The sequence below is a fragment of the Salmo salar genome, chromosome 05 (genome assembly GCF_965601325.2).
Source record: "Salmo salar chromosome 05, fSalSal1, whole genome shotgun sequence".
NCBI classification, from domain to species: domain Eukaryota; kingdom Metazoa; phylum Chordata; class Actinopteri; order Salmoniformes; family Salmonidae; genus Salmo; species Salmo salar.
The window spans coordinates 36,659,475-36,683,999 of record NC_138295.1 but is presented as its reverse complement, the minus strand read 5'-3'; the positions used below and the strand labels follow the sequence as shown (position 1 = coordinate 36,683,999).

The window sequence follows — 24,525 nt, the reverse complement described above, 5'->3', positions numbered from 1 at the left end:
TGATTATTTTGATATACGCATTTTCGTGGAACAGTTTCATTTCAATAATTACATTTTAGTTTCTCAAAATCATTGTCATGTGGTTAATCATACAAGTCGGAAGTAAAATGATACAAGTCTAAAAGTTAAAAATAAACTATGGCAAGAGCACTACACTCTGTCATATGGACACATTAATATTCTGTGACCCATTAGAGGCTAAAGAAATGAGAGCATAGAACTCAGAGATTGCCAATTGGCCAATGCAGCAGTAGGCCTATAACTTCCATCATCAACTAAGTAAAATACATAGGCCTAAAGCTGACACATAAAAACAGTACAAAATATCCTGATGAAAATTCTGGTTCCACATTAATCTCTCTACGCCTCTCTTTCTATCTGTTTTGACTTGAGCTATTGCGAGTGAAGTGCAACATTGTATTAAATCATCAACTGGGTCCGGCCTGAAGCTGTAGCTAGCGAACTTGCATCATTGTATCAACGAGCCTATTTCGGACCCTCAGAGTTTCCTGTGCCAGTGAGCTCAGGACAGACAAATGTTTTATGACGTTTCCACTGGATATATAGGATCATCAGATCATGATATTTTGCTCTTTCACACCGAGGCTTGGTGATTATCGAGGCCAGGAGTGTTGGAATGTTTTTTTTTTAAATACTGAGGAACTATCATTCGCAATGGATATTCAAAAAACAGAATTAGTTGACTTTTGTGAGGCGAACAAAAAATGAATGAGAAGCTCAGCTTACAGGTTATGTGCACACTGCCCATAAAAGGAGGTGGAAACTGAGCTTCCAAATGTATGACTATTAGAGACACATATTTCCCTCAGATTACATAGATCCACAAACCCAATTTTGATAAACTCCCATATCTACTGTGGTTCTAAATCAATAGCTGTTTAGTGGTCTGAAAATGTTGGAAACATTAATAACTTGCTTGACCATGCTGTAGGTCATGTCTGTTACTATACAGTTGAAGTCGGAAGTTTACATACACTTAGGTTGGAGTCATTAAAACTTGTTTTTCAACCACTCCACACATTTCTTGTTAACAAACTATAGTTTTGGCAAGTCGGTTAGGACATCTACTTTGTGCATGACACAAGTAATTTTGCCAACAATTGTTTATAGACAGATTATTTTACTGATAATTCCCTGTATCACAATTCCATTGGGTCAGAAGTTAACATGCACTATGTTGACTGTGCCTTTAAACAGCTTGGAAAATTCCAGAAAATGATGTCATGGCTTTAGAAGCTTCTGATAGGCTAATTGACATCATTTGAGTCAATTGGAGGTATACCTATGGATGTATTTCAAGGCCTACCTTCAAACTCAGTGCCTCTTTGCTTGACATCATGGGAAAATCAAAAGAAATCAGCCAAGACCTCAGAAAAAACATTGTAGACCTCCACAATTCTGGTTCATCCTTGGGAGCAATTTCCAAATGCCTGAAAGTACCACGTTCATCTGTACAAACAATAGTACGCAAGTATATGAGACCACGCAGCCGTCATACCGCTCAGGAAGGAGATGCGTTTTGTCTCCTAGAGATGAACGTACTTTGGTGTGAAAAGTGCAAATCAATCCCAGAACAACAGCAAAGGACTCTGTGAAGATGCTGGAGGAAACGGGTACAAAAGTATACATATATCCACAGTGAAACGAGTCCTATATCGACATAACCTGAAAGGCTGCTCAGCAAGGAAGAAGCCACTGGTCCAAAACCGCCATAAAAAGATCCAGACTACGGTTTGCAACTCCACATGGGTACAAAGATCATACTTTTTTGCGAAATGTCCTCTGGTATGATGAAACAAAAATAGAACTGTTTGGCCATGATGACCATCGTTATGTTTGGAGGAAAAAGGGGGATGTTTGCAAGACGAAGAACACCATCCCAACCGTGAAGCACGGGGGTTGGCAGCATCATGTTGTAGGGGTGCTTTGCTGCAGGAGGGACTGGTGCACTTCACAAAATAGATGGCATCATGAGGACGGAAAATGATGTGGATGTATTGAAGCAACATCTCAAGACATCAGTCAGGAAGTTAAAGCTTGGTCACAAATGGGTCTTCCAAATGGACAATGACCCCAAGCATACTTCCAAAGTTGTTGCAAAATGGCTTAAGGACAACAAAGTCAAGGTTTTGGAGTGGCCATCACAAAGCCCTGACCTCAATCCCATAGAAAATTTGTGGGCACAACTGAAAAAGCGTGTGCGAGCAAGGAGGCCTACAAACCTGACTCAGTTACACCAACTCTGTCAGGAGGAATGGGACAAAATTCACCCAATTTATTGTGGGAAGCTTGTGGAAGGCTACCCGAAACGTTTGACCCAAGTTAAACAATTTAAAAGCTATGCTACCAAATACTAATTGAGTGTTTGTAGACTTCCAGTGGAATGTGATGAAAGAAATAGAAGCTGAAATAAATTATTCTCTCTAGTATTATTCTGACATTTCACATTCTTAAAATCCCCCAGTGATTGGTGAACATTTGATCTCCATCACTTTCATGGGAATATGCATTTAGATCTTCTTGAATTACTGTTTCGTGAGCAAATTAGAGCAGATGGTATTAAAAAATGGTTGAGCCTTCCTGTGTTTTGTTTCAATCAAAGCACATTCTGCTTAGCTGCACTCTGTTTTGATTTTTGGCCGCGCGAGATTTTTTTGGAACTATTCATCTAAACATCCTAAAATCTCAGAGGAAATTAGGTGGTGTTTTTGATGTTACAGCAACGTTATATTATGCTAATATTTGGTTATGTTTTGTGGAATACTAATGAATCATTATGTGATCTTCCAAGGTGTGGACGTTTTATGAAAATCGGGGAATATTTGGCCAAGGAAACATTTCTGTTTGGTCTCAGGGAATGTCAAATAGTTGGAAAGGGAGACTTTTCAAACAAGATTGAGTTTGAGTGAAGTAGCAGCAAAGATGTTGAATGAGAAACTACCACATCCTTATGATATATGTTTTCATTCGCGAAACTTGACCGCAAGAGACAGGTTGGTTGTCTGAAATACGGAACAAATCGACCTTTTTTCTAAATGAGTGGTGTTTGAATTTGTTGATATAATGCGGGACATGTTTGTTTGTTTTTGGGACAAAGGGACAAAATGCGGGACTGTCCGCAAAATCCGGGACATGTGGTCACCCAACATTTCCCCACTGGGAGAGGGGTGTCTGCTCAACAGGGATTTCCCATCCATGTACTGTTAGTTATGCCAATGGTATAGCCAAGCCATTTCGATCTTTGTTGCTAGAATTGTGCTTTTGATATAAAATAATAGAAAATATGGTTATTCTTATGTCATTGACACCTTACAGTTTGATAAGATACAACGTCTGTGGTTTTAATGTATCATCAATATTATTTACCTGTGTTATTCCTTAGTAGTAACAGTTGCAGGCTTAAGGAGGGTGAGTATGGATACAAGTACTGTATTTACTTTTGGTTTAGTGTGACTCATCTTGTTGCAATCTCTCTCAGCAAACGATATTCATTACCAAAGAAGGAGGTGAGCATGCACTGGGGAATACTTAGCATACATATGGATAACATAGATGACATATAAATGTCACGTCAAACATCTCCATCTCTACATTTTCTGGAAGGCACAAGACATCCTCCTCTGAATGCAATTAAATCGATATATGTAATGAAAATAGCTTAGGCTACGCTAAGAGTTGCACACCATACTAAAACATTACAAACTTATATTGCGATTGCTTGATTCATATACCTGATCTCAAAGAGCAGCATGTTGATAAGCAGAAGCCCTTTCTTGATGCTTTTGAATTCTACAGTATTGCTTCCATGACCTCCAGTGTTAACGAGTGAGAAGTTGAGATCCTAACAGCTACATCTTATAAATTCCTGGATGAGGTCATTGTTGATATTAACATAGAGGTTTGGATCATATCCTGCTGTGTTTTTTTTCTTCTGAGCTCCACTTGCTTTTTAAGGAGCGTCAACGGCGCGTCTGGTACCTCGGCTAAAAACTTACTGTTGGACGCATCACTGTGGAGAGAGGAGGTTGCATATTTTACGCTTGGAGATAGGTGAGTCAAATTACATTTTGAGAATTAAAAAACAACTTCAAACCTAGTAATATTCGTTTTTAGTGTTGGGATAAAGTTTATCTTTGACTGGGAAAATTCCAGCGGACCAGACTGTTTATGCGAAAAAGTTTGACTTTTTTTGTTATATATTTCTTTACTCCCCTTTATGTCTATGACATGAGTAAATGTTTAAATCACATTTGTTGTGTTTTTATTCAATTCTGACTTTGGGTCCAAGCAACAACAAAAAACGGACACAAGGTGCATTTGGGCACATTGAATGCTGGTGTACATAATTAAATTCCACGTAGTTGGCACCAGTTGCTTTAAAGAGGTCTGATAAGGAAGGCTGGAATTTGAATAGTCAGTGATATGAACTAAAGTCCCATCCCTGAAGGCATGTGATGTTTTTATTCTTAGTGCATTTTAGCCTATTGGCAATTATTCATCTCAAGTATATTTTTTTAAGAAGCTGTTGCAGTACATTTTGTAGACTGAAAATGTATAGATTTTCAGATAAAACTAAAGATGTGTGAGTGTCTATATGCATATGGTTATTGTGTGGCTTGGTAAAATACTGAAGCCTATGTGGTCAGTTTTAATGGTTTAAAATGAGCCGTTTGGTACATTTACTAGTGCTTTTAATTTCAAGTTTTAAAGTTTACTGACATATGGAAAAATAACTAACTGAAAACCATTTTATTTACATTTTATTGTGTTCTGTACACTGATGATGTAATCTATTCAAACAAACCCTGAAACCAGCTTTCTGGCATAAGTCAAAAGCAGCATTTGTCTTCCTCAAGCAAAATATTGTGTACAATGGGACTCACAAAAAACTGTATTGTATATAATGTTGTTTTGGACATATCCAATAGTCAAAATGTGGTATCCAGTATTAATTGAATAGGGCCCTGACCCCATGTCTACATCAACAGTGCTCAAGAATACCATAACAACAGAAGCCTACCTCCCACCAGCGGGTTATTCAAGGTCAGCCCAAAAACGCTTTACAAAACACACTGTACAATAGGTTGCCCTCAACCCTGCTACACTTTACTGGTTAAGCCAGCTGCCAAGCCAAATGTATGATGTCATTTTCTCCCAGCAGCAGCTTCAGAACACCTGGGAAGGCCCCTCCTCCTCTAGTGTGACTGGCTCTCATTGTGCCAATGACATCACCATTTTAGGCAATAAAAGCCCAAACTATTTTTTGTTTGGATTGGGTTCAGTGCCCATAACTTTTCATAATATGGTACATTCATTATATGGTACTTTACAGTACACTCATTGTCTCTAACCAGACTGATTGATTCAGTCCTGTTTCAGTCCATGTGAGCATTTGTGCCTTCGTGAAGAATGTGTTCATGCAAAGTTTAATCTGATCAACCAGTCATATAATGAAATACCAGCGTGGCACACCAGCAATAGCAGCAGGACCCAATGTTTGCAGACATAATGCCCATTGGAACACATTGTGACATTGATTATGTTAGATCAGAGGGCTCAGCTACTGGAGGGCCTTGTGTTTCCTGTATGGTCCACATCAGTCCCAGGGACACCTGGCCTTCTGCCCAAGAAGACAGCCTCTGGAGCATTAGTGTCCTCTGTTTGCTCTCACTGTGTGTGTGTGTGTGTGTGTGTAGGCTTGCGCCTATGTGTACTTGTTGGTTAAGGGGCTTGTAAGTAAGCATTTCACTGTAAGGTCTACACCTGTTGTATTCGGCGCATGTGACAATTCAAATGTGATTTGAAGTATGTGTAGATGAGTGGAGCTTATGAAATAATGATACAGCACGCTCACTAGCCTTCCAGCTGACTGCGGAGTAGATCCTAATTAGGCAATGTAGTGTGTCTGACTGACCGGCTGGCTGTGAGGGAAGCAACATTGTCTCCAGTGGAGGCAAAACTGTACCTCCCTGCCTTACACATTTTGGTCATTTATCCAGAGCGACTTTACAAGAGCAGTTAGGGGTAAGTGCCTTGCTCGAGGGCACATCAACATATTTCAAACCAGAGACCTTTCAGTTACTGGCCCAACGCTCTTAACTGCTAGGGTACCTATCACCCATCTCCACACCTCATTGTGTTGTTGTTACACAGAGAGAGAGAGAGAGAGAGAGAGAGAGAGAGAGAGAGAGAGAGAGAGAGAGAGAGGAGAGAGAGAGGAGAGAGAGAGAGAGAGAGAGGAGAGAGAGAGAGAGAGAGAGAGAGAGAGAGAGAGAGAGAGAGAGAGCTCATAACCCTTTCCCAGACCCTCTTTCCAATTGGCAGAAGTACTGTGTGACTCTCCAAATGACTATGAATGTAACCATATTTTGCAACTTGGGGCTCACTACTTTTTAAGGGCGGTCTGCGGGCTTATAGGGAGGGATGAAGTGAGTCTGTCTTTCTTTAAGAGCTCTTTCCATCGTCCTACTTGACGTATACTGGGGACAGACTCCTCAATCCATCTTTATGAACAGAACAGACTGAGCTATTGGAGCAGTTTACTTCTGGAGAGATTCAGAGAGCTGTGAGTCATGCAGAAGAAATGGGAGCTCCAAGTGTTGGCTGGCCCACTGTGAAATCCTTATCAGTGTGTGTGCACTTGTGTTTGTGTGTGGAGCTCAATGTCATGGAAGGGAGGGTTTGGGGGGGTGGTGAATGGAAAAACACATATCCCCCCCCCACACCCCCTCTTGTTTGGAAACACTGTTGCCATCGATTGACACATAGGACCGAGAATAAATGAGTGGTTGTCTAAGGGGTAGTGACCTTTGTGTGCAAGTGGGACGTGGATATCATGTCAGTGTCATGTCTAGTTACGAGATGAGGATGTGGGCATGTGATCACGTTCAGACTTGTTGACAAAATGGCTCCTTGTGTCCACTCAGAAATCACACATATTTGACCCAGGTCTGTCTCCACCTTCACCTCTGTTGTTGCTAGGGAACATGTGTTGATATAGTTCTGTGTCTATGTCACTGTGTCTGTGGTGGTGAGTCAGTAATACAATAGTACTCCCCTGAGATTAGACGGCCTTATCACTGCCCTTCCCACTGACCAGGACCAGGAACGGATGTTGACAGAGTCACAACAGAACTCAGACAGACAGACAGAGGGAACATTCTGAGAAATTAGCCTTTGGATAGGCTGTCCTTTTGTTTCTGTCTGGGCTATTTCAACCATCCATTAACTCATTTATCACGATTAAGAGGCTGACATTTTTGGCCAGAGAGCTGGTCATTGAGAATGTGTTATTTAAGCAATAAGGCCCGATGGGGTGTGTTATATGGCCAACATACCACGGCCCATGGCTGTTCTTAGGCACCACACAACACGGAGTGCCTGGATACAGCCCTTAGCTGTGGTATATTGGCCATATACCACAAACAGAGGTGCCTTATTGCTATTATAAACTGGTTACCAACATAATTAGAGCAGTAAAAATACATGTTTTGTCATACCCGTGGTATACGGTCTGATATACCACGGCTGTCAGCCAATCAGCATTCAGGGCTTGAACCACCCAGTTTATAATGACAACTTAAACACAGCCACACAAGATGAATAACGCATGTTGCCAGTGGACGTCAGTGTTACTGCAACACATGGTAAGGGATCATTTGTGCTGTACGGTGGGTTATCGACAGATCTATGAACTGTGATTAAACCGCGGACAATGTACCAGTGACATAGCCGTCTCACAGGGCTATGGTGATCTTAGGCTGTACAGTAGAAGGGGTGTCGGCATGTTCTAATGACCCAATCAGGACCTACTCCTGCATCTGGTCAGGAAGTCCACTCCAGACTTCCTATTTTTTCCTACCTCTCTAATCCCACTGGTAACATGTGCAATATGACTCTGTCTGGTTAGATATATGATGTTTATGCACCGAGGTTTTCAAATGACGTCATTATCTACCACCACCACCACTACTACCGAACGGCTGCCAGGTTATCCTCTGAACAGTTCTTTTAATCTCTCCCAGGGAGCATAAAGACTGAGACCAATAGCGTTTCATGCAGTGGAGTGCTAGGACGCATTGAGGGACAGCAAATCTGCGGTGCAGAGAGTCCCGATATCTGTGTCCTGGTTGGATAGGTAGACACACTGTGACATGGACACAGTAGATTAGAAAGATAGAAAACTCAATGTAGTCAACATCTTCTCCTAGTGTGTCACATGTATCGTCAACATTTTAACACTTCGGTTTGTATGGCTATTGGCTAACGAACTCCTATCAGTTTCCATCTTCAGATTGGAAAAGGTATTTGTGGTTCTTGTGTGGTTTGTTGTCGCTGATGGAGCCAGGGTGAGTGTGTGGTGCCATTTCTGTCCTGTTTAAAGGCAGTACCTAAGAGTCTGGCAGGCGGGGCGTGCATTCCTCTGCCATTGTCTACTAGGAGAATAGACACAGTCTCAATAGCAGTACCCGCAAATGAGCCTGTCACACCTCTGCCAGCATTCCAAACACGCATGCGTACAGGGACATGCACGGACACACACACACAGACACAAACACACAAGAACACACACACACTGATTTATATTGTCAACACAACAACTGCCTGTTAAAGAGGGAGGGGGAGATGGAGAGAGATATTGAGAAAGGATAAAGAACAACAGAGGGAGGCCGTACAAGGGAGAAAGGGACAGGGATGACAATAATGGGGGGATGAGTATACTAAACAGAGGACAGAAGACAGGGCTCTTACTCAGGGGGCTTAAAAGGGCAATCTGTAATTGCCACATCAATTTGGGGATTTTTAAATGTATGATATGCCTTATACATGCCTCATGAGCTTAGTTCAACTGTCCTACCCCACCAAAACCCAAAATATAAGCTTTCTCTAATGTTTGTAAACAATGTAAATGTAAACAAACACCGAATAGCCTTCAAATATGGCTATTCAGTGAAATCAAAATATTTTGATTTCGTGGATGGTCAATTCTTGCATCCATAGCTCTGTATATGAATTTGAGTGGTTAGATTTTTCCAAACCCATCCCTCAGCTTTTTATTAACAGGGAGTCACTGATCTACAGATTGCCCCTTTAAAGTGGTGTGTTGTGGTGCCCATGATACCTACCTGATCATAGATGTTACTCTGTGGGTTTAGTTTAACTGAGGGACAGGTGATTTACACAGACAGGCAACAAAACAACAAACAATCAGTTCAAACCTCAGTAATGGGAGAAAATACATTCTGTGACTACAACCAAATGTCTTAAACAAGCCTCCACTACTTTGTATTCTCCCCATAGGATCTGTTGTCCTCTGGCTTATTCTCCTGGTCGACATGGGTTTCATCCCAAATGGCACCCTATTCCCTATATAGTGCACTGCTTTTGACCATTGTCCACGGGGCTCTAGTCAAGTGTAGTGCACTGCGTAGGAGATAGGATGCCATTAGGGAGAAACACAGGGAGAAGTGCTGAGACATGGTAGACTCATTAGGGCAAGTAAACAATGGGGATCATGGGTCTTTACTCGGGTCATTGACTTGATGATGTCTTGATTATTTAATCCAGTTTCTGTCATTACCTCCCATACTTTCCTGATCTTTGTGTGTGTGTGTGTGTGTGTGTGTGTGTGTGTGTGTGTGTGTGTGTGTGTGTGTGTGTGTGTGTGTGTGTGTGTGTGTGTGTGTGTGTGTGTGTGTGTGTGTGTGTGTGTGTGTGTGTGTGTGTGTGTGTGTGTGTGTGTGTGTGTGTGTGTGTGTGTGTGTGTGTGTGTGTGTGTGTGTGTGTGTGTGTGTGTGTGTGTGTGTGTGTGTGTGTGTGTGTGTGGAACCATACTTATGTGAGGCATTATGAGGTCCCTGGCAATTCCCAGCCCAAATATTATCATGGCATAAGTCGTGGCAAAATGTGTAGAATTGCAGGAAATTTGCTTTTAAGCTGCAACAATCTCTCTCCACCACATGACAAAGTGGTTATAATTTCAGGAAATTAGCTGTAAAACTGATTTTCTTTTCTCTCTTCCCCATGGCAAAATGAGTAGAATTTCATGAAATTCGTTATAAAATGTATTTTTAAACTTAGATTTTTCTCTCCACCGTCAAGACAGGGGTCAGGAAAAGGTTTTGCCCGCCAGGTGCCCCAACCAAATCTTGCTTAAGGCCCCCAGAAGGCTAGGGCAAGCCCTGGCTACTGATATAATGCATTTAGTTAAGAGAGTTAAGTAGTTTAACTGCACAAATATATTGATTGCACAAATCCGTTGTCTGCATGTGTGGGTATGGATGTGGGTACGCAGACCCGCGAGCCACTTTATGATGAGTTCATATTTTTTGTGGCCCCCGCCCCCATCAAAGTGGCCCATCCCGGGTCTAGGGTGTATAGTTCCTTTTGAGTTACAAAATAAATCCCTCTTACTGTGAACAGCTTCGCTCCTTTCAAGGAAATATTTTCACTGAGAGACACTAAGGTCAACATTGGGGGAAAAAAGTGTTTGAAAATGTGTCTCTTTTTTTTCTCCTTTGGATCTTAAATGCATCTTGTGTTTGTGCCTTGAAGAACCTTGTCTGGGAGCACTTCAGAGCATAGTTTCTAGAACACATAATCTGGTCATGTAAATACAGACAGACACACACAAACGCACACAGAGACACACACGCAGACGCAACATGCACACATACGCACAGACTCACACACACACACACACTCTCTAAGTGTTGATGGTAATATAAACAGCGTTACTAAACAAACTAACCATAAATTATGGCTTGATTAATACATTGTTTGCACAATGTTTTTCAGCACTTTCACTGAGTAATGATATCAGCTTGCTGGTCGGTTGCAGTGTTGCACCGTCTCAGCCACTGTCTCAATGTTAATATAATGTGTATATTATATATAAAAATAACATAGGGGGCAATGGGGGTATCTGTTGCCTCTGATGTCACAGCCATGGTATTGGCTTTCTCTCTCCCTCCCAACACTCTATTCTTCTGATACATATCCTAAAATGGAATGGACAGTTCATGGTCGGGTTTGGGTGTGGGGTTAGGGGGTGAGGGGGCGGCTGTGGGCGTCAGGCTGTGGGTCAGAGGGGGTGTATATATAACCCATACCTTGGTGGGGTGTGTGGTCTTCTTTCTCCCTGTGTGGATGCTACTCTCTCCTCCGGTCCTTGGATTTGTCTTTCTCCTCTCCTTACCTCTCTTACCTGGACCTAAACATGGCTTACAGACTTTCAGGTAGCTAAAGAAATAGGCTGATGTAGTGTGGGGTTGCATTGTGATGGATGCTTGTCTTGATCGTACGGGTTCAATCCATTACTGATACCTGGTGCTGGACTAGTGGTGGTGGTTTGGGGAGATTTTCTCAAGTTTGGTTAAAGACACTGGCTGGTAGGTTGTGGAAAGTTCCTCTTGGGCCTTGGCTAGAAATATGGGTTTGTTTGGTGCGTCACAATGGACATTTTGTGAGGAACCACTACTCTGGAGGTCATTTTCTAATTATTGTATTTTTGGTGGAAAGGAAGCTAAGGTCTTATGACACCACAGAGGGAGCAAAGAGGTCCGTAGAGCAAGTTGGAAAAATAATTCTGGAGAAAAGTGATGGTTTGACCTTTTTCAAGGCAATGCTATTTACAGCTGGATTGATGCATCTGTATCGTGGAAATGAAGTCCTTGGGACAGCATCATTTAGGCTGTAAGTAGTGGATCAAAGATGATTCATTCAATATGTTTTTATTGGGTACATTTCAAGTCAGACAGAGATATCACATGGTAGATACTATACATACAGTGCCTTCAGAAAGTACTCAGACCCCTTGACTTTTTCCACATTTTGTTGTGCTACAAAGTAGTATTAAAATGTATTTGTCCTTTTTTTTGCAACAATCTACAAAATAATTTATAATGTCAAAGTGGAAGAAAAAAATGTAACTAATATATCTTGATTAGATAAGAATTCACCCCCCTAGTCAATACCTGTTAGAATCACCTTTAGCAGCGATTACAGCTGTGAGTCTTTTTGGGTACGTCTCTAAGCGCTTTACACACCTAGGATTGTGCAATTTTTGCCAATTTATTATTTTTAAGCTCTGTCAAGTTGGTTGTTGATCATTGCTAGACAGCCATTTTCAAGTCTTGCCAGAGATTTTCAAGCAGATTTAAGTCAAAACTAGGCTACTCAGGAACATTCAAGGTTGTCTTGGTAAGCAACTGTAGTGTAGCCTTGACCTTGTGTTTTAGGGTTATTGTCCTGCTTAAAGGTGAATTAATCTCAGAGTGTCTGTTGGAAATCAGACTGAACCAGGTTTTCCTCTAGGATTTAACTTGTTCTTAGCTACATTCAGTTTATTTTTTATCCTGCAAAACTCTGCATTTCTTGCTGATGACAAGCATACTCAGACTGATGCGCCACTCGGGAGTTATAAGGCACTGCATCTCAGTGCTAGAGGTGTCACTACAGACCCTGGTTCGATTCCAGGCTGTACAATAACCAGGCGTGATTGGGAGTCCCTTAGGGCGGCGCACAATTGGCTCAGCGTCGTTAGGGTTTGGCCGTCATTGTAAATAAGAACCTACTTAAAGAACAATGCAGCCACCTCCATGCTTGATCATTTGTAGAGTGGCAGCCAATGATGTGTTGTGTTGCATTTGCCCCAAACACTTTGTATTCAGAACAAAAAGTGAATTCCTTTGCCTCATTTTTGCAGTATTACTTTAGTACCATGTTGCAAACAGGATGCATGTTTTGGAATATTTTGTATTCTGTACAAGCTTCCTTATTTTCACTCTGTCATGCAGGTTAGTATTGTGGAGTAACTACAATTTTATTGATCCGTCCTCAGTGTTCTCCTATCACGGCCATAATTCTCTGCAACCGTTTTAAAATCATCCTTGGCATCATGGTGAAATCCCTGAGCATTTTTTCTTCCTCGCTGGCAACTGCGTTAGGAAGGACGCCTATATCTTTGTATTGTCTGGGTGTATTGATACAACATCCAATGCCCAATTAATAACTTCACCGTCCATGCTTTTTATTTTAATTTTACTAATCTATCATTTAGTGCCCTTCTTTCTGAGGCATTGACTCCATTTGAATCTGTGCTTGAAATTTGCTACTCAACTGAAGGACCTTACAGATAATTGTATGTGTGGGGTACAGAGATGGGGTAGTCATTCAAAAATCATGTTAACCACTATTATTGCACACAGAGTCCGTGCAACTTGTGTGATTTGTTAAGCAAATGTTTACTCCTGAACTTATATCGGCTTGTCATAACAAAGGGGTTGAACACTTATTGACTCAAGACATTTCTGCTTTTCATTTGTTTATTTCATTTGTCCAAATTTCTAAAATCAAAATTCCACTTTGACATTATGGGGTATTATGTGTAGATCAATTTAATACATTTTATATCCAGGCTGTCACGCAACAAAATGTGGAAAAAAGTCAAGGGGTGTGAATACTTTCTGAAGGCACTGTAGCAGTTGATCTTACTGACCTCCAGAACCCTCTCTCTGGGGTCCGTTTGGCTTTGATCTGCCATCAGTAAGCCATCCGTGATCAATGTTAATGAGAGCCAGGCTCTGTGAGGCTATCCCTGGCACCATCCTGGTTCACCACTCACCGTGCTCTTACTCTGACCTTTCCTCTGTAAAGTGTTTCTCCCACCCCCAGGGACCAAAGTGGTGTACTCCAACCCCTCCTACAAAGAGTGCTGGTGCATACCATGGCTGTTTCTGTGGAAGCAGCTGTGTGATTGGCAGTAGCTGAAAGGCTTAGCGCTTAATCACAGTGCTCTTTTATTAGGCACATCTAGACCCACAATGGTCACGGTGGCATCCACAGTGTCCTCAATAGTCAATCATCTGACTTTGTGGGCCTAGATGTCCCTGACATATGGGCACAGTGCTTACACAGAATGGAATGCATGGTTAACTCAGTTTGAGATGGATTTGGGCTTCTGAGACTGTGATACCTTGATACCCTACTGCCTCTAATCTAGCCATTGATCCTGTCCTGCCAATTGGATTCTATTGAACTGATCCCGACTGGCTCGTACCACTGAGATAAGAATGGGGATGACTCACCGGTGGCTCTGTATAGGGGCTTAAGCCAGGCTGCCTCCTTTATCCCTCTGGCACAGTGAAGACGGGCCTCTCTCTTTCCCCTCTTCTACGAATCCTTCCATCCTCACTAGACACTACAGCTGGGAGAGAACACATACCGCAGCGGCTCTAACTCATCCTGTTCAGTTCACCACATCCCCATGCCACTCGAAGAGCACCAATTGGCACTCGTGAATATTTGCAGTGTTCTCACGGCTACCAGGATATATTGTCATTCCATCATTAGTATTTCCCCCACATTGCTCTCATTGTATTAAAAAGGTTTAAGATACTTGAGCGCTCACAATAATATCACATCTGTTGTCTCATTAATCAGAGATATTTTTGTGAAGACGGGTTGGTTGTTTAGCAACAAAACCAATGCGTGCGCAACTATGGGGCAAAACAGACATGGTTGGCTTATATTGTTGACAACATGTAAACTGTATTTTGTCTCCAATGTTTATTGAAAACATAAATACATTTGCACAATCAGCACTTGTTTCTCAAATAAGGAGATGATCGTGGACTACAGGAAAAGGAGGACCAAGCACGCCCCCATTCTCATCAATGGGGCTGCATTGGAGCAGGTTGAGAGCTTGTAGTTCTTTGGCGTCCACGTCACCAACAAACTAACATGGTCCAAGCACAGCAAGACAGTCATGAAGAGGGCACGACAAAACCTATTCCCCCTCAGGAGACTGAAAAGATTTGGCATGGGTCCTCAGATCCTCAAAAGGTTCCACAGCTGCATCATCGAGAGCATCCTGACAGGTTGCATCACTGCCTGGTATGGCAACTGCTCGGCCTCCGACCACAAGGCACTACAGAGGGTAGTGGGTACGGCTAAGCTTCCTGCCATCCAGGACCTCTATACCAGGCGGTGTCAGAGGAAGGCCCTAAAAATTGTCAAAGACTCCAGCCACCCTAGTCATAGACTGTTCTCTCTGCTACCGCACGGCAAGCGGTACCGGAGCGCCAAGTCTAGGCCCAAGAGGCTTCTTTAATAACTCTACCTACATGTACATATTACCTCAACTAACCGGTGCCCCCGCACATTGATTCTGTACCGGTACCCCCGGTATATAGCCTCGCTATTGTTATTTTACTGCTGCTCTTTAAAATTATTTGTTACTTTTATTTATTTTGGGGGTATTTTTCTTAACTGCATTGTTGGTTAAGGGCTTGTAAGTATGCATTTCACTGTAAAGTCTACACCTGTTGCATGTGACATATACAATTTGATTTGAAATACATTGTTACAGTTGTTGGTTAGGTAGCTAGCATATTTGAACCACTTACGATTACCCACGTGGCAGTTTCTTGTCATTCTTGGAGGTAATCTGGCCATCCAGAATCACAACAACACACTGACTTCTGCCCCATGGAAGCACGCACTTTGTTTTCGTGACATTGTCAGCTAACCCATCTACGAGACATGTAGGAGGCTTGCAAGTGCATGACATTGACAATCAAGATGATCACAATGACACATACTGTAGGTCACTGAAAGACTGAAAGAGCATTGTTCATTCCAGGGAGGCCATAGAACACAACCAATCTCTTCCAGGACACAGCTGGGTCTTCACCCTTACAAAAAAAGATTGCAGTTTTGAAACTGCAGTAAAAGTACAGTAACTGCTATTTTGGACGCAGTAATTGCAGAATAACTGCAGTGTACTGCACTCTAACTGCATTTATACTACACAATTACTGCAGTAAAAAAAACGGTGTTATTTTGGATGCAGTATTTGCAGCATACTGCAGTTATACTGCACTCTAATTAAGTAATAAGGCACGAGGGGGTGTGGTATATGGCCAATAAACCACGGATGTTCTTAGACACGACGCAACCCCCGAGGTGCCTTATTGCTTTTATAAACTGGTTACCAATGTAATTAGAGCAGTAAAAAGACATGTTTTGTCATACCCGTTGTATACGGTCTGATATACCATGGCTGTCAGCCAATCAGTATTCAGGGCTTGAAACACCAAGTTTATAATTACAGTTATATTGCAGTGTACTGCAGTTATACTATACTCTGAATGCTATATTATTCCTAAAGGCAGTGTTGGGGAGTAGTGAACTACATGTAGTTCAACTAGTAATTTAACTCATTTCTGCAGTAGCTTGGTGGTAGTTGAACTAAATAAAATCTAGATAGTGTTTTCACTAGTTAATTGCTTACTACTGGAACTACACACGACTTTTTTTTGCAAAAAGCAGAGAAAATATGGGTGAAGTGGGCAATAATTTACATTCTATAAACATGACCCCAAAGGGATCGGTCTTGCAATTTGTGTTCTATGACATTTCAGATCTACATATGATAATCTTTCACGAAGTAGTTTGGATGTAGTGAACTACTTTTTCAAGGTAACTTTAGTTAAGTAAACTATATGTTTCTTAAGGGTAGCTTTAGTGTAGCTTAACCTTCTTCCTGTGTGAAATAATTGGTAGCTTGGTAAACTATATTTTCAGAGTATCTTGGCCTGTGCCGCCCATTGTGATCGGAATGTTAATGAGAGGGGCAGAGGACGGTTTTGTTTACTCTAACAGCCAATGAAATGACGCTGCCAAAAAGAAGACAACGGCAGAGAGGTTGGGTGGGATGTGATGGACTGAATGAGCCAGGCACTCTAAAAATATGACTTCAACTTTCCAACAAAGCCTGATAAAGTCAGCCAACCCCCGCAGGGCCGAGTTAGACAGAGTGATGACTACACGCTAAAGCTCAGTTCACAGCCAGACATCTGTGGGTCATTTTGAGGCAGCCATTTTCCACACACTTCCCTCAGCCTTTTGGCATGCCAGTGCTAAGCCCCTTGTCTGGTTGGGTCTGATTAGAGGACAGAACTCATACTGGGATGCCAGCTTGAACATGTATTTTTCTTAGCTTGGATGATGGATAGGTTTTGTGTGTCTGGGTGCCTGCTAGACAGGGCCATGTTTTGTCAACATGACAGTGTGTGTTAATGGCAGTGGTGGAAAAAGTCCCAATTGTCATACCTTAATAGAAAATGACTCAAGTAAAAGTCACCCAGTAAAATACTACTTGAGTAAAAGTCTAAAAGTATTTGGTTTTAAGTATATTTAAGTATCAAAAGTAAATGTAATTGCTAAAATATACTTATGCATTAAAAGTATAAATCATTTTTAATTCCTTATATTAAGCAAACCAGACAGCACCATTTTCTTGTTTTTATTATTTACGGCTAGCCAGGGGCACACTCCAACACTCAAGCATAATTTACAAACAAAGCATTTGTGTTTATCGAGTCCGCCAGATCAGAGACAGGAGAGCTGACCAGGGATGTTCTCTTGATAAGTGCATGAATTTGAATATTTTCCTGCCTTGCTAGCATTCAAAATGTAACGAGTACTTTTGGATGTCAGGGAAAATGTATGGAGTAAAAAGTACATTATTTTCTTTAGGAATGTAGTGAAAAAAAGTAGTCAAAAATATAAATAGTAAAGTACAGATACCACAAAAAAATACTTAAGTACTTTACACCACTGGTTAGTGCCAGTGTGAGGAAGTTTGGAGGGCCCCGAGTCATTATTCAGGTCTGGGTGCATGCGTTGTAGATGGCTGAGGAACAAGTTCCAAGTTTTAATGTCATGTGCACAAGTAACACTTTTTTTTGGTTACTACATGATTCCATATGTGTTATTTCATAGTTTTGATGTCTTCACTATTATTCTACAATGTAGAAAATAGTAAAAATCAAGAAAAACCCTGGAATGAGTAGGTGTGTCCAAACTTTTGACTGGTACTGTACATATGACTTGTTCCCCAAGGTAAATGTGATTGTTGTTATGTGTTTGTACAGGGCCGAGGAGCTACTCTACTTCCACCATGACGGAACGCTTTGACTGTTACTATTGCCGTGACAACCTGCATGGGAAGAAGTATGTGATGAAGGATGAGAAGCACGTGTGTACAAAGTGCTTCGACAAGCTCTGTGCCAACACATGCGCCGAATGCCGTCGCCCCATTGGGGCTGATGCCAAGGTGGGTATCGCATATGTCCTTGTGAGTGTGTGTGTGTGTACCCTTAAATGTGTGTTCATAAAGTTGATTGGCTTCAGTTCATATGTCCAGATTAAGGCCAGTGTTACATATCTGTACCAGTATCCACTAAGCCTTTCAGAGTAGGAGTGCTGATATAAGATCAATTTAGCCTTTTAGATAACGAATATGATTATATGGACAGGTGGCGACCTGAGCCTGGGGCAGCAGCCGCCGCCTCCACAACATAAGTCACAGATACTTACTTGTGTTATAGACACTATCATTGCTAACGAACCCTGAAGTATTATACCATTCACATTGTTTCACCGTGACTAGTGTCTACCCCAGGGTGTCCGTATTGGCTGTCTGGCCCTTCATGCTATGCTGCACTCAAATTCACGTAATCTACACTAATGCTTTCCAGAAGGACATACTCTTTTTTTCTGGCTAACACCTCTGAATACCGTCGCCAACAAATGATTGGGGAAAGAGTCTCAGTTTGATGAGGTGTGTAGGAAGCCCATGTGAATGAATGCATCTCACGCCTTTCCCTCCCTCCTCTCTGTCCAGGAGCTGAACCATAAGAACCGTCACTGGCACGAGGACTGCTTCCGCTGTGCCAAGTGCTACAAGCCCCTGGCTAACGAGCCCTTCGGTGCCAGGGACGACGGCAAGATCATGTGTGGCACGTGTGGCTCCCGCGAGGATGGCAACCGGTGCCAGGCCTGCTACAAGGTGGTCATGCCAGGTGGGCTTAACCATACCCATAATACACTTCTTAAGTGACCTAGCAGTGTGCACATGGCTGCTGTTTACATGTATGTTGTTCATGTGAAGCCCAGGGCAAATTCCGACTGTGTGTGTGTGTGTGTGGTAAATTCACTCTGAAGCGCTAGAGTGGGCTCTGGGCGTTCGTAAAGTCAGACCGTTGTCAGATTGTCCGTGTTCAGAACGCACATTGGACCCTCTAACTGAGGAGTAGGGTTGATCCGAGTGTTCTGACCTCACAACGGCAGTCAAGCACCCGAGCTAACTGGCTATCTTGTTTGCTACTTTCAGACACAAATGAGAGAACATCTCACTGACCATTTTACTCGCCCTAGCATAGCTGGTTAGACTGTTTATGTTATCTAGAGCGTTGGTGACTAACTGAGCTGCTGGCAACAAATTAATTACGTGTTTTTTTCCCCGACGCTTACTGATACCGGTCATGTTCAACAGGTGTTGCGCATTCGTAAATGAATCCGTTATTCTGCACTCTGGGACACTCAGACAAGAGTACTCTGAAATCGGAGTAGATAAATTCACTGTCTATGTACTCACCCACTGCGTGAAACAAGTGTCTGTTTTCTAATCTATTATATTTTTGACTGCCAGGCACCCAGAACGTGGAGTATAAGAACAAGGTGTGGCATGAGGAGTGCTTCACCTGCTTCGAGTGCAAGCAACCAATCCGCTCGCAGAGCTTCCTGAACAAGGGCGACGACATATTCTGCGGCCCGTGCCATGAGAAGAAATTTGCCAAGAAATGCTTCCACTGCAAGCAGGTGCATAAGACCTGCCCCTTCACACACCCACAAACAGAACAAAATCGTTGTCATTCTGTTGTGAATTTTGTTTAACATGGCAGGAAATAGTGTAATACAGTAGGCCTAATTATAGCATTCCTATACTCAAGTATACCAACAGAAGGTACAAGTTAAAAGGAAACGCTTTCAGTTATTCATACAGAATAAGTACATGGTCTTCCAATGCAACTAACATGGCGTTTCTCCCCTCAGCCCATCACCACAGGTGGTATAAGCTACCAGGACCAGCCCTGGCACTCCGAGTGCTTTGTGTGTCATACATGCCGTAAGGGCCTGGCCGGAACCCGCTTCACCTCCCACGAGGAGCAGGTCTACTGTGTGGACTGCTACAAGACCTCCGTGGCCAAGCAGTGCAATGGCTGCAAGAATCCCATCACAGGTCAGACACCCACACTTTACATGAACATTTATGCCTTATATTTATTGTATAGACACCTTTTATAATAAATGAAGGATTTCATTGTGTAGGATGGAATGTTTTTAGTGAGATTCAGTGGCATTAATAAGATGTTATGGCTGTAAACTGGCTATAATATATCTGGCCCATTACTATGCTATCTCCCATAATACAGGGTTTGGCCATGGGACCAACGTGGTGAACTACGAGGGTCACTCCTGGCACGAGTACTGCTTCAACTGCAAGAAATGCTCCCTCTCCCTGGCCAACAAGCGCTTTGTCATCAACGGAGAGGACATCTACTGCCCTGACTGTGCTAAGAAGCTGTGAGCATGGCCAGCAACAGGGGCAGAACATAAACGGGATAAGCCAAATAACTCAAATGAAGTGGCCAATCAAGGGTTTAAAAGAGAAAGCATGTATTAGGTTATTCACCTGAATGAAATCTAACAGCAGTTGAATATGAATCTAGTTCAACTGTTTTCTGTCATTGTTGAATACTAAACACACCAAGTGTTTTTTGTTTTTTTGCCTACAATATGTAATACTAACAAGCTTGGGTCAAATCCAGAACTCTGCATAGTCAATAGGGAATGCCCTTTTCCGTTCCTTACTGGAACAGTAATAATGGCAATTACATGCTTCTTGAATCATATACTTGCTAAGTAATCAGTCATGGTGTCTCTGAAGTGATGTGTTTGAAGAGCTGTTGAGGGTTTTGCGTATAGGGCTTCAATAATCAGTACGGACAAACTAGGTATCAAAGTGTTATGCTCAGAGTCTAATCATGTACTCAGCTTTTTAAAGTGAAGTTCAGGATGTGAATGCATATTATTGATCAATAAAGGTAAGTGCCAAAATTGTGTTTATTTCCCTCTGCTCAACAGAAATGAAACCCCTTTTTATTTTGCAAAACTTTATTTAACAGTTCATATCCTCTCAGTACATTTTAGATATATTTACAAATATAATTTGTGGACAGGACTTGGGTTAGGGTCTGAAAAGCCTCCAGAAACCAATTCATATTCACTGTAGCCCTGGTCAGGTAGAATGATTGTCATGGCCAAGGTAAGGACATGTAACGCGTTTTATTCGTTATTATAGCAATCTAAGGCACCATTCTATCCTACCGTCATCGCAACTGACTCATGAGATCGTTAAGAACAGTTGGCTCCGTATTCAAGCCCACAGATGCAGAAAGGGATTAAAATAAAAGTGTCCAACTCCTGTTTATTAGTGATAGATCAGGACTGCCATGTATTGGTGGTGTCTGACTGATGTGCCACTGCCTAAGCACATGTAGTGCTGACCACAGAACCACCATGGGTTTCATATTGAACACGCCTACAGCAATATCCTGCACTTTGAATAGATGGTTTGTCAAGTCAAGGGGGAAGTTCATAAAAAGCCTGGATGGGAAGAGACAGGAGAGGATAGAGAAAATGTATTTCCTTCAAGAATACCAACCCCCCCTCAGGACTATACAGTGAAGTTAAGTCACCCCAATCTACAAATGTAATTCATTTCAGAAAGCTTTTCAACCCTTTTAAAAAGTGGAAAACCTCCCGCAGTGCAAAGCGTATCATATTGTGATGAATAATAAAAAAGGTTTGCACATAAACTAAAAACGGTTTCTCCTCTGACAGAGAGATGCATGTTAAACAATTAAGGGCTTGTTTGTTTAGTCAAAGTTACATTCTTTAAGCCTATCAGTCAAAGCTAAGCTCATGGCCCTCCAACTCTAGACAATGTATAATATAAAGCCATTTCAGAGAAACCTTCTGGTTTATTAGCACAACAATCAGCCAACAGGCTTATGAGGCAAAAAATAAGGTCCCCAAACCTCTGTTTGGACGATTCAAGCATAGGGAATTAAAGCTTCGATACAGCTGTAAAAAAAAAAAAAAAAAAAACGAGACAAGCACAAGACTGACCAAATCACATTGTTCCCGTCTCCATCCTTCAGTGGTCGACTCAGTCACACTGCTGTTACAAAGAGGTGTGTGGCGCAGTGGTCAGTGTTCATGTTAACTTTTCTATTGCAACCTTTCACACCATGTTAAAAAGCCCTGAAACATTCTCCCACTCCTCAGTCCACCCCTCAGTTGGGAACAAAGGCAATTGTCTGAGGTGGTTGGGGGATGAAAAGCAGAACCTTTCAGAGCCTCACAAAAATGCCCTCAATCAACATACACACCCACGTTCTCTCAACAGTATGAGGATCCCATGTGTTGTCCCCTAGGGCTTGTAGAGTACTGGAGAAGAGGGTTTCCTATTAGCGCCCAGGGTAACACCCCCACACAAACCCTTAGCCCCTATCCCTTTGCACTTGAGGTGATCTGTAAGTATTTGATAGGCATAAGCAATATAATAACGTCACCTTGTAGAATTGTTGCCAGATTGTTTACACCGATCCAATTTAGTGTCTAGAGGGTAGGGACTAGGGCTTGACTTGGAACAGTGCGTAGGGCAACAGCACGAGTTAAACAGAACCCAAACTAAAATACAGTAACAGATAACGAGACTAACATCCATTCCCACCCATATCGGCCTAACACTGATTATACACACACGGTACAATAACACTTAAATATGTAGAAATATATTTTCATATAAACAGACAGCCAAATTATACATTATAAAAATAATTGAAATGTGTTGTTTTTTTGCCGGGAGGGAGAAAGTATAAAAGCATTAGCTAGTGTGTTTTGGAGATCATAGGGCCTTAGTAGAGAAGCAATGGAATTCGCATGGAACGAGCTACACAGACGGCGTACATCTACTGCCGGGTCAAAACTGCTCAGATGCCTGAGAACTGTTGTTTCAGCCCTATACTTTGGGCGTTGTAAGTGAGAAATTCAAAACCTTTCAAGTTCAGTTTCTGGACTAGTACTGTACACACACACAAACACCCCTTCAGAGAAATCTCTGAAGCAATTCTAAAATGAAGCTGATGGACCTTGTCTGACTGCAATTAACCAACATACACACGTGAATCCGTTATGGGCTATAGTCATTCATATGGTAAGAGTATAGATTCATGCAGTCATTGCTGGGGGTCAAGTTATACCTCAGCGCTCAGGATGCAATTAAATTAGAATTTGATACGAGTTAGCTAACAATTAAGTCTATACATACATGTTAAACCGTAACGACATGTCAAAATATTAGGATAAACCTAAAGACCAGGAACTGAAAATTAACAGCAACAGTTAAACTTCACTGAACAAATATTCACAAAATCACCAGCTTTTTTGGGAATTCCTATATCCTTCAGTTTGTCTTTACAAAGTAATAGTCAAGTCATTTCATAAAACAATCAGTTTGATTTGCAGACATAAGTGCCCCCTAGTGGCCCTAAGAAGAGTAGAAGTGAGGGAGGTGAGAGAAGGCGAGGTGGTGGAGGGGCTCTGACCAGCCCTTCGGGGCACAGGGAGAGGGGTAAACCATAGAATAGGGTCTAGAGTTTTAAGGCTGGGTCTATGGATGCTGGGAAAAGCAGCCTGCCAGACAAAATCCAGAATTCTAGGTCAGAGTACAATTTGGATAGGATTACAGTTACATAGTGCTGCTCACGACTTGGGCACACAGTAGGTCATAACCGGTTTGTGTAAGTGCTCCCTCAGTCTCAGTCTATTCACTGGAGACGCCCCTTTAGGCAGACCCTGACAGACTACAGTACCCAGCCCACTCCCCACCAATCAAAATGTGTTTGATCACATCTGGGGGGGACTCAAGTTTCCTGACATGAGAAGTAGTGAAGTCTTAACCATCATATAGCCGAGTGCACGTGCATCCTGGAATATTCTCAAACCAGAGTAACCCCCCAAAAATAGACGTGAGATAACAGTAATTACATATTACGAAGAAGCCAAAATGTATAAATTACGTCACACCCCCTGCGCCAACACCTACAAAACATCCAAGTGTGAACAAAACAAAATAAAATAAGAACCAAGTGAAATGGTAAGTATGGGAGGGTAAAGATGAGACCTTAAAGCGAGCACATTGAAGGAAAATTGAGATTTCCCTGAAGCATCGTTTCTTTGTTGTATTTTGAATGTTTTTTTTTCCCTCTTGTGGTGGGGGGGTGCAAAGCTAGCGTTCTGGATGTGTCCCCCATGCTCTTCCTTTGGCTGTGGGGTGTGTGTATGTGGGTAAGTGTGTGTGTGTGTGGAGGGGGGTCAGCTGGACAGGAACCCCACGAGTGCAATATTAACAGGCCTCTGAAGGGAGAGCTGCAGCCTCACATCTCTACAGAGAGAAAAAGAGGGAACAAAAATGTGTAACTGATTATAGAATATCCACAAAGCTATTTACTTTTCTACACAACACGTGCAGTACAGTTACAGTAAATCAACTACACAACCAGTTTAGTTGCCAAAGTACTTTTCTCT

At 42.1% G+C, this 24,525-nt stretch overlaps 2 protein-coding genes across 15 annotated transcripts in view; one reads left to right on the top strand and one right to left on the bottom strand.

Annotated features, from left to right (window-relative positions):
* Nucleotides 1–3,777: 3,777 nt before the first annotated feature.
* On the top strand, nt 3,778–20,988 carry fhl1 (Four and a half LIM domains protein 1). 3 transcript variants are annotated; one of them, NM_001141895.1, is given in 7 exon segments: nt 4,029–4,071; nt 5,010–5,064; nt 17,961–18,142; nt 18,713–18,890; nt 19,520–19,689; nt 19,924–20,110; nt 20,304–20,984. In NM_001141895.1, coding segments are annotated over 5 exon segments (846 nt in total). In that variant the 5' UTR covers nt 4,029–4,071; nt 5,010–5,064; nt 17,961–17,986; the 3' UTR covers nt 20,459–20,984.
* Nucleotides 20,989–21,027: 39 nt separating this feature from the next.
* LOC106604750 (uncharacterized) overlaps nt 21,028–24,525 on the bottom strand; it is a 35,819-nt gene continuing 32,321 nt past the window's right edge. For all 12 annotated transcript variants that reach the window (XM_014199731.3, XM_014199732.3, XM_014199736.3 and 9 more), the window contains one exon: nt 21,028–24,382. In XM_014199731.3, coding sequence (XP_014055206.3) covers nt 24,375–24,382 — 8 coding nt within the window. In that variant the 3' untranslated portion in view covers nt 21,028–24,374. The remainder of the gene's footprint in view (nt 24,383–24,525) is intronic.

What these genes read in the sequence shown, in the direction of transcription:
- fhl1 (XM_014199413.3), top strand. An exon ending in CTACAAGGTGGTCATGCCAG is followed by an intron (nt 18,891 to 19,519) that starts GTGGGCTTAACC and finishes TTTGACTGCCAG; the next exon opens with GCACCCAGAACGTGGAGTAT. An exon ending in CTGCAAGAATCCCATCACAG is followed by an intron (nt 20,111 to 20,303) that starts GTCAGACACCCA and finishes CCCATAATACAG; the next exon opens with GGTTTGGCCATGGGACCAAC.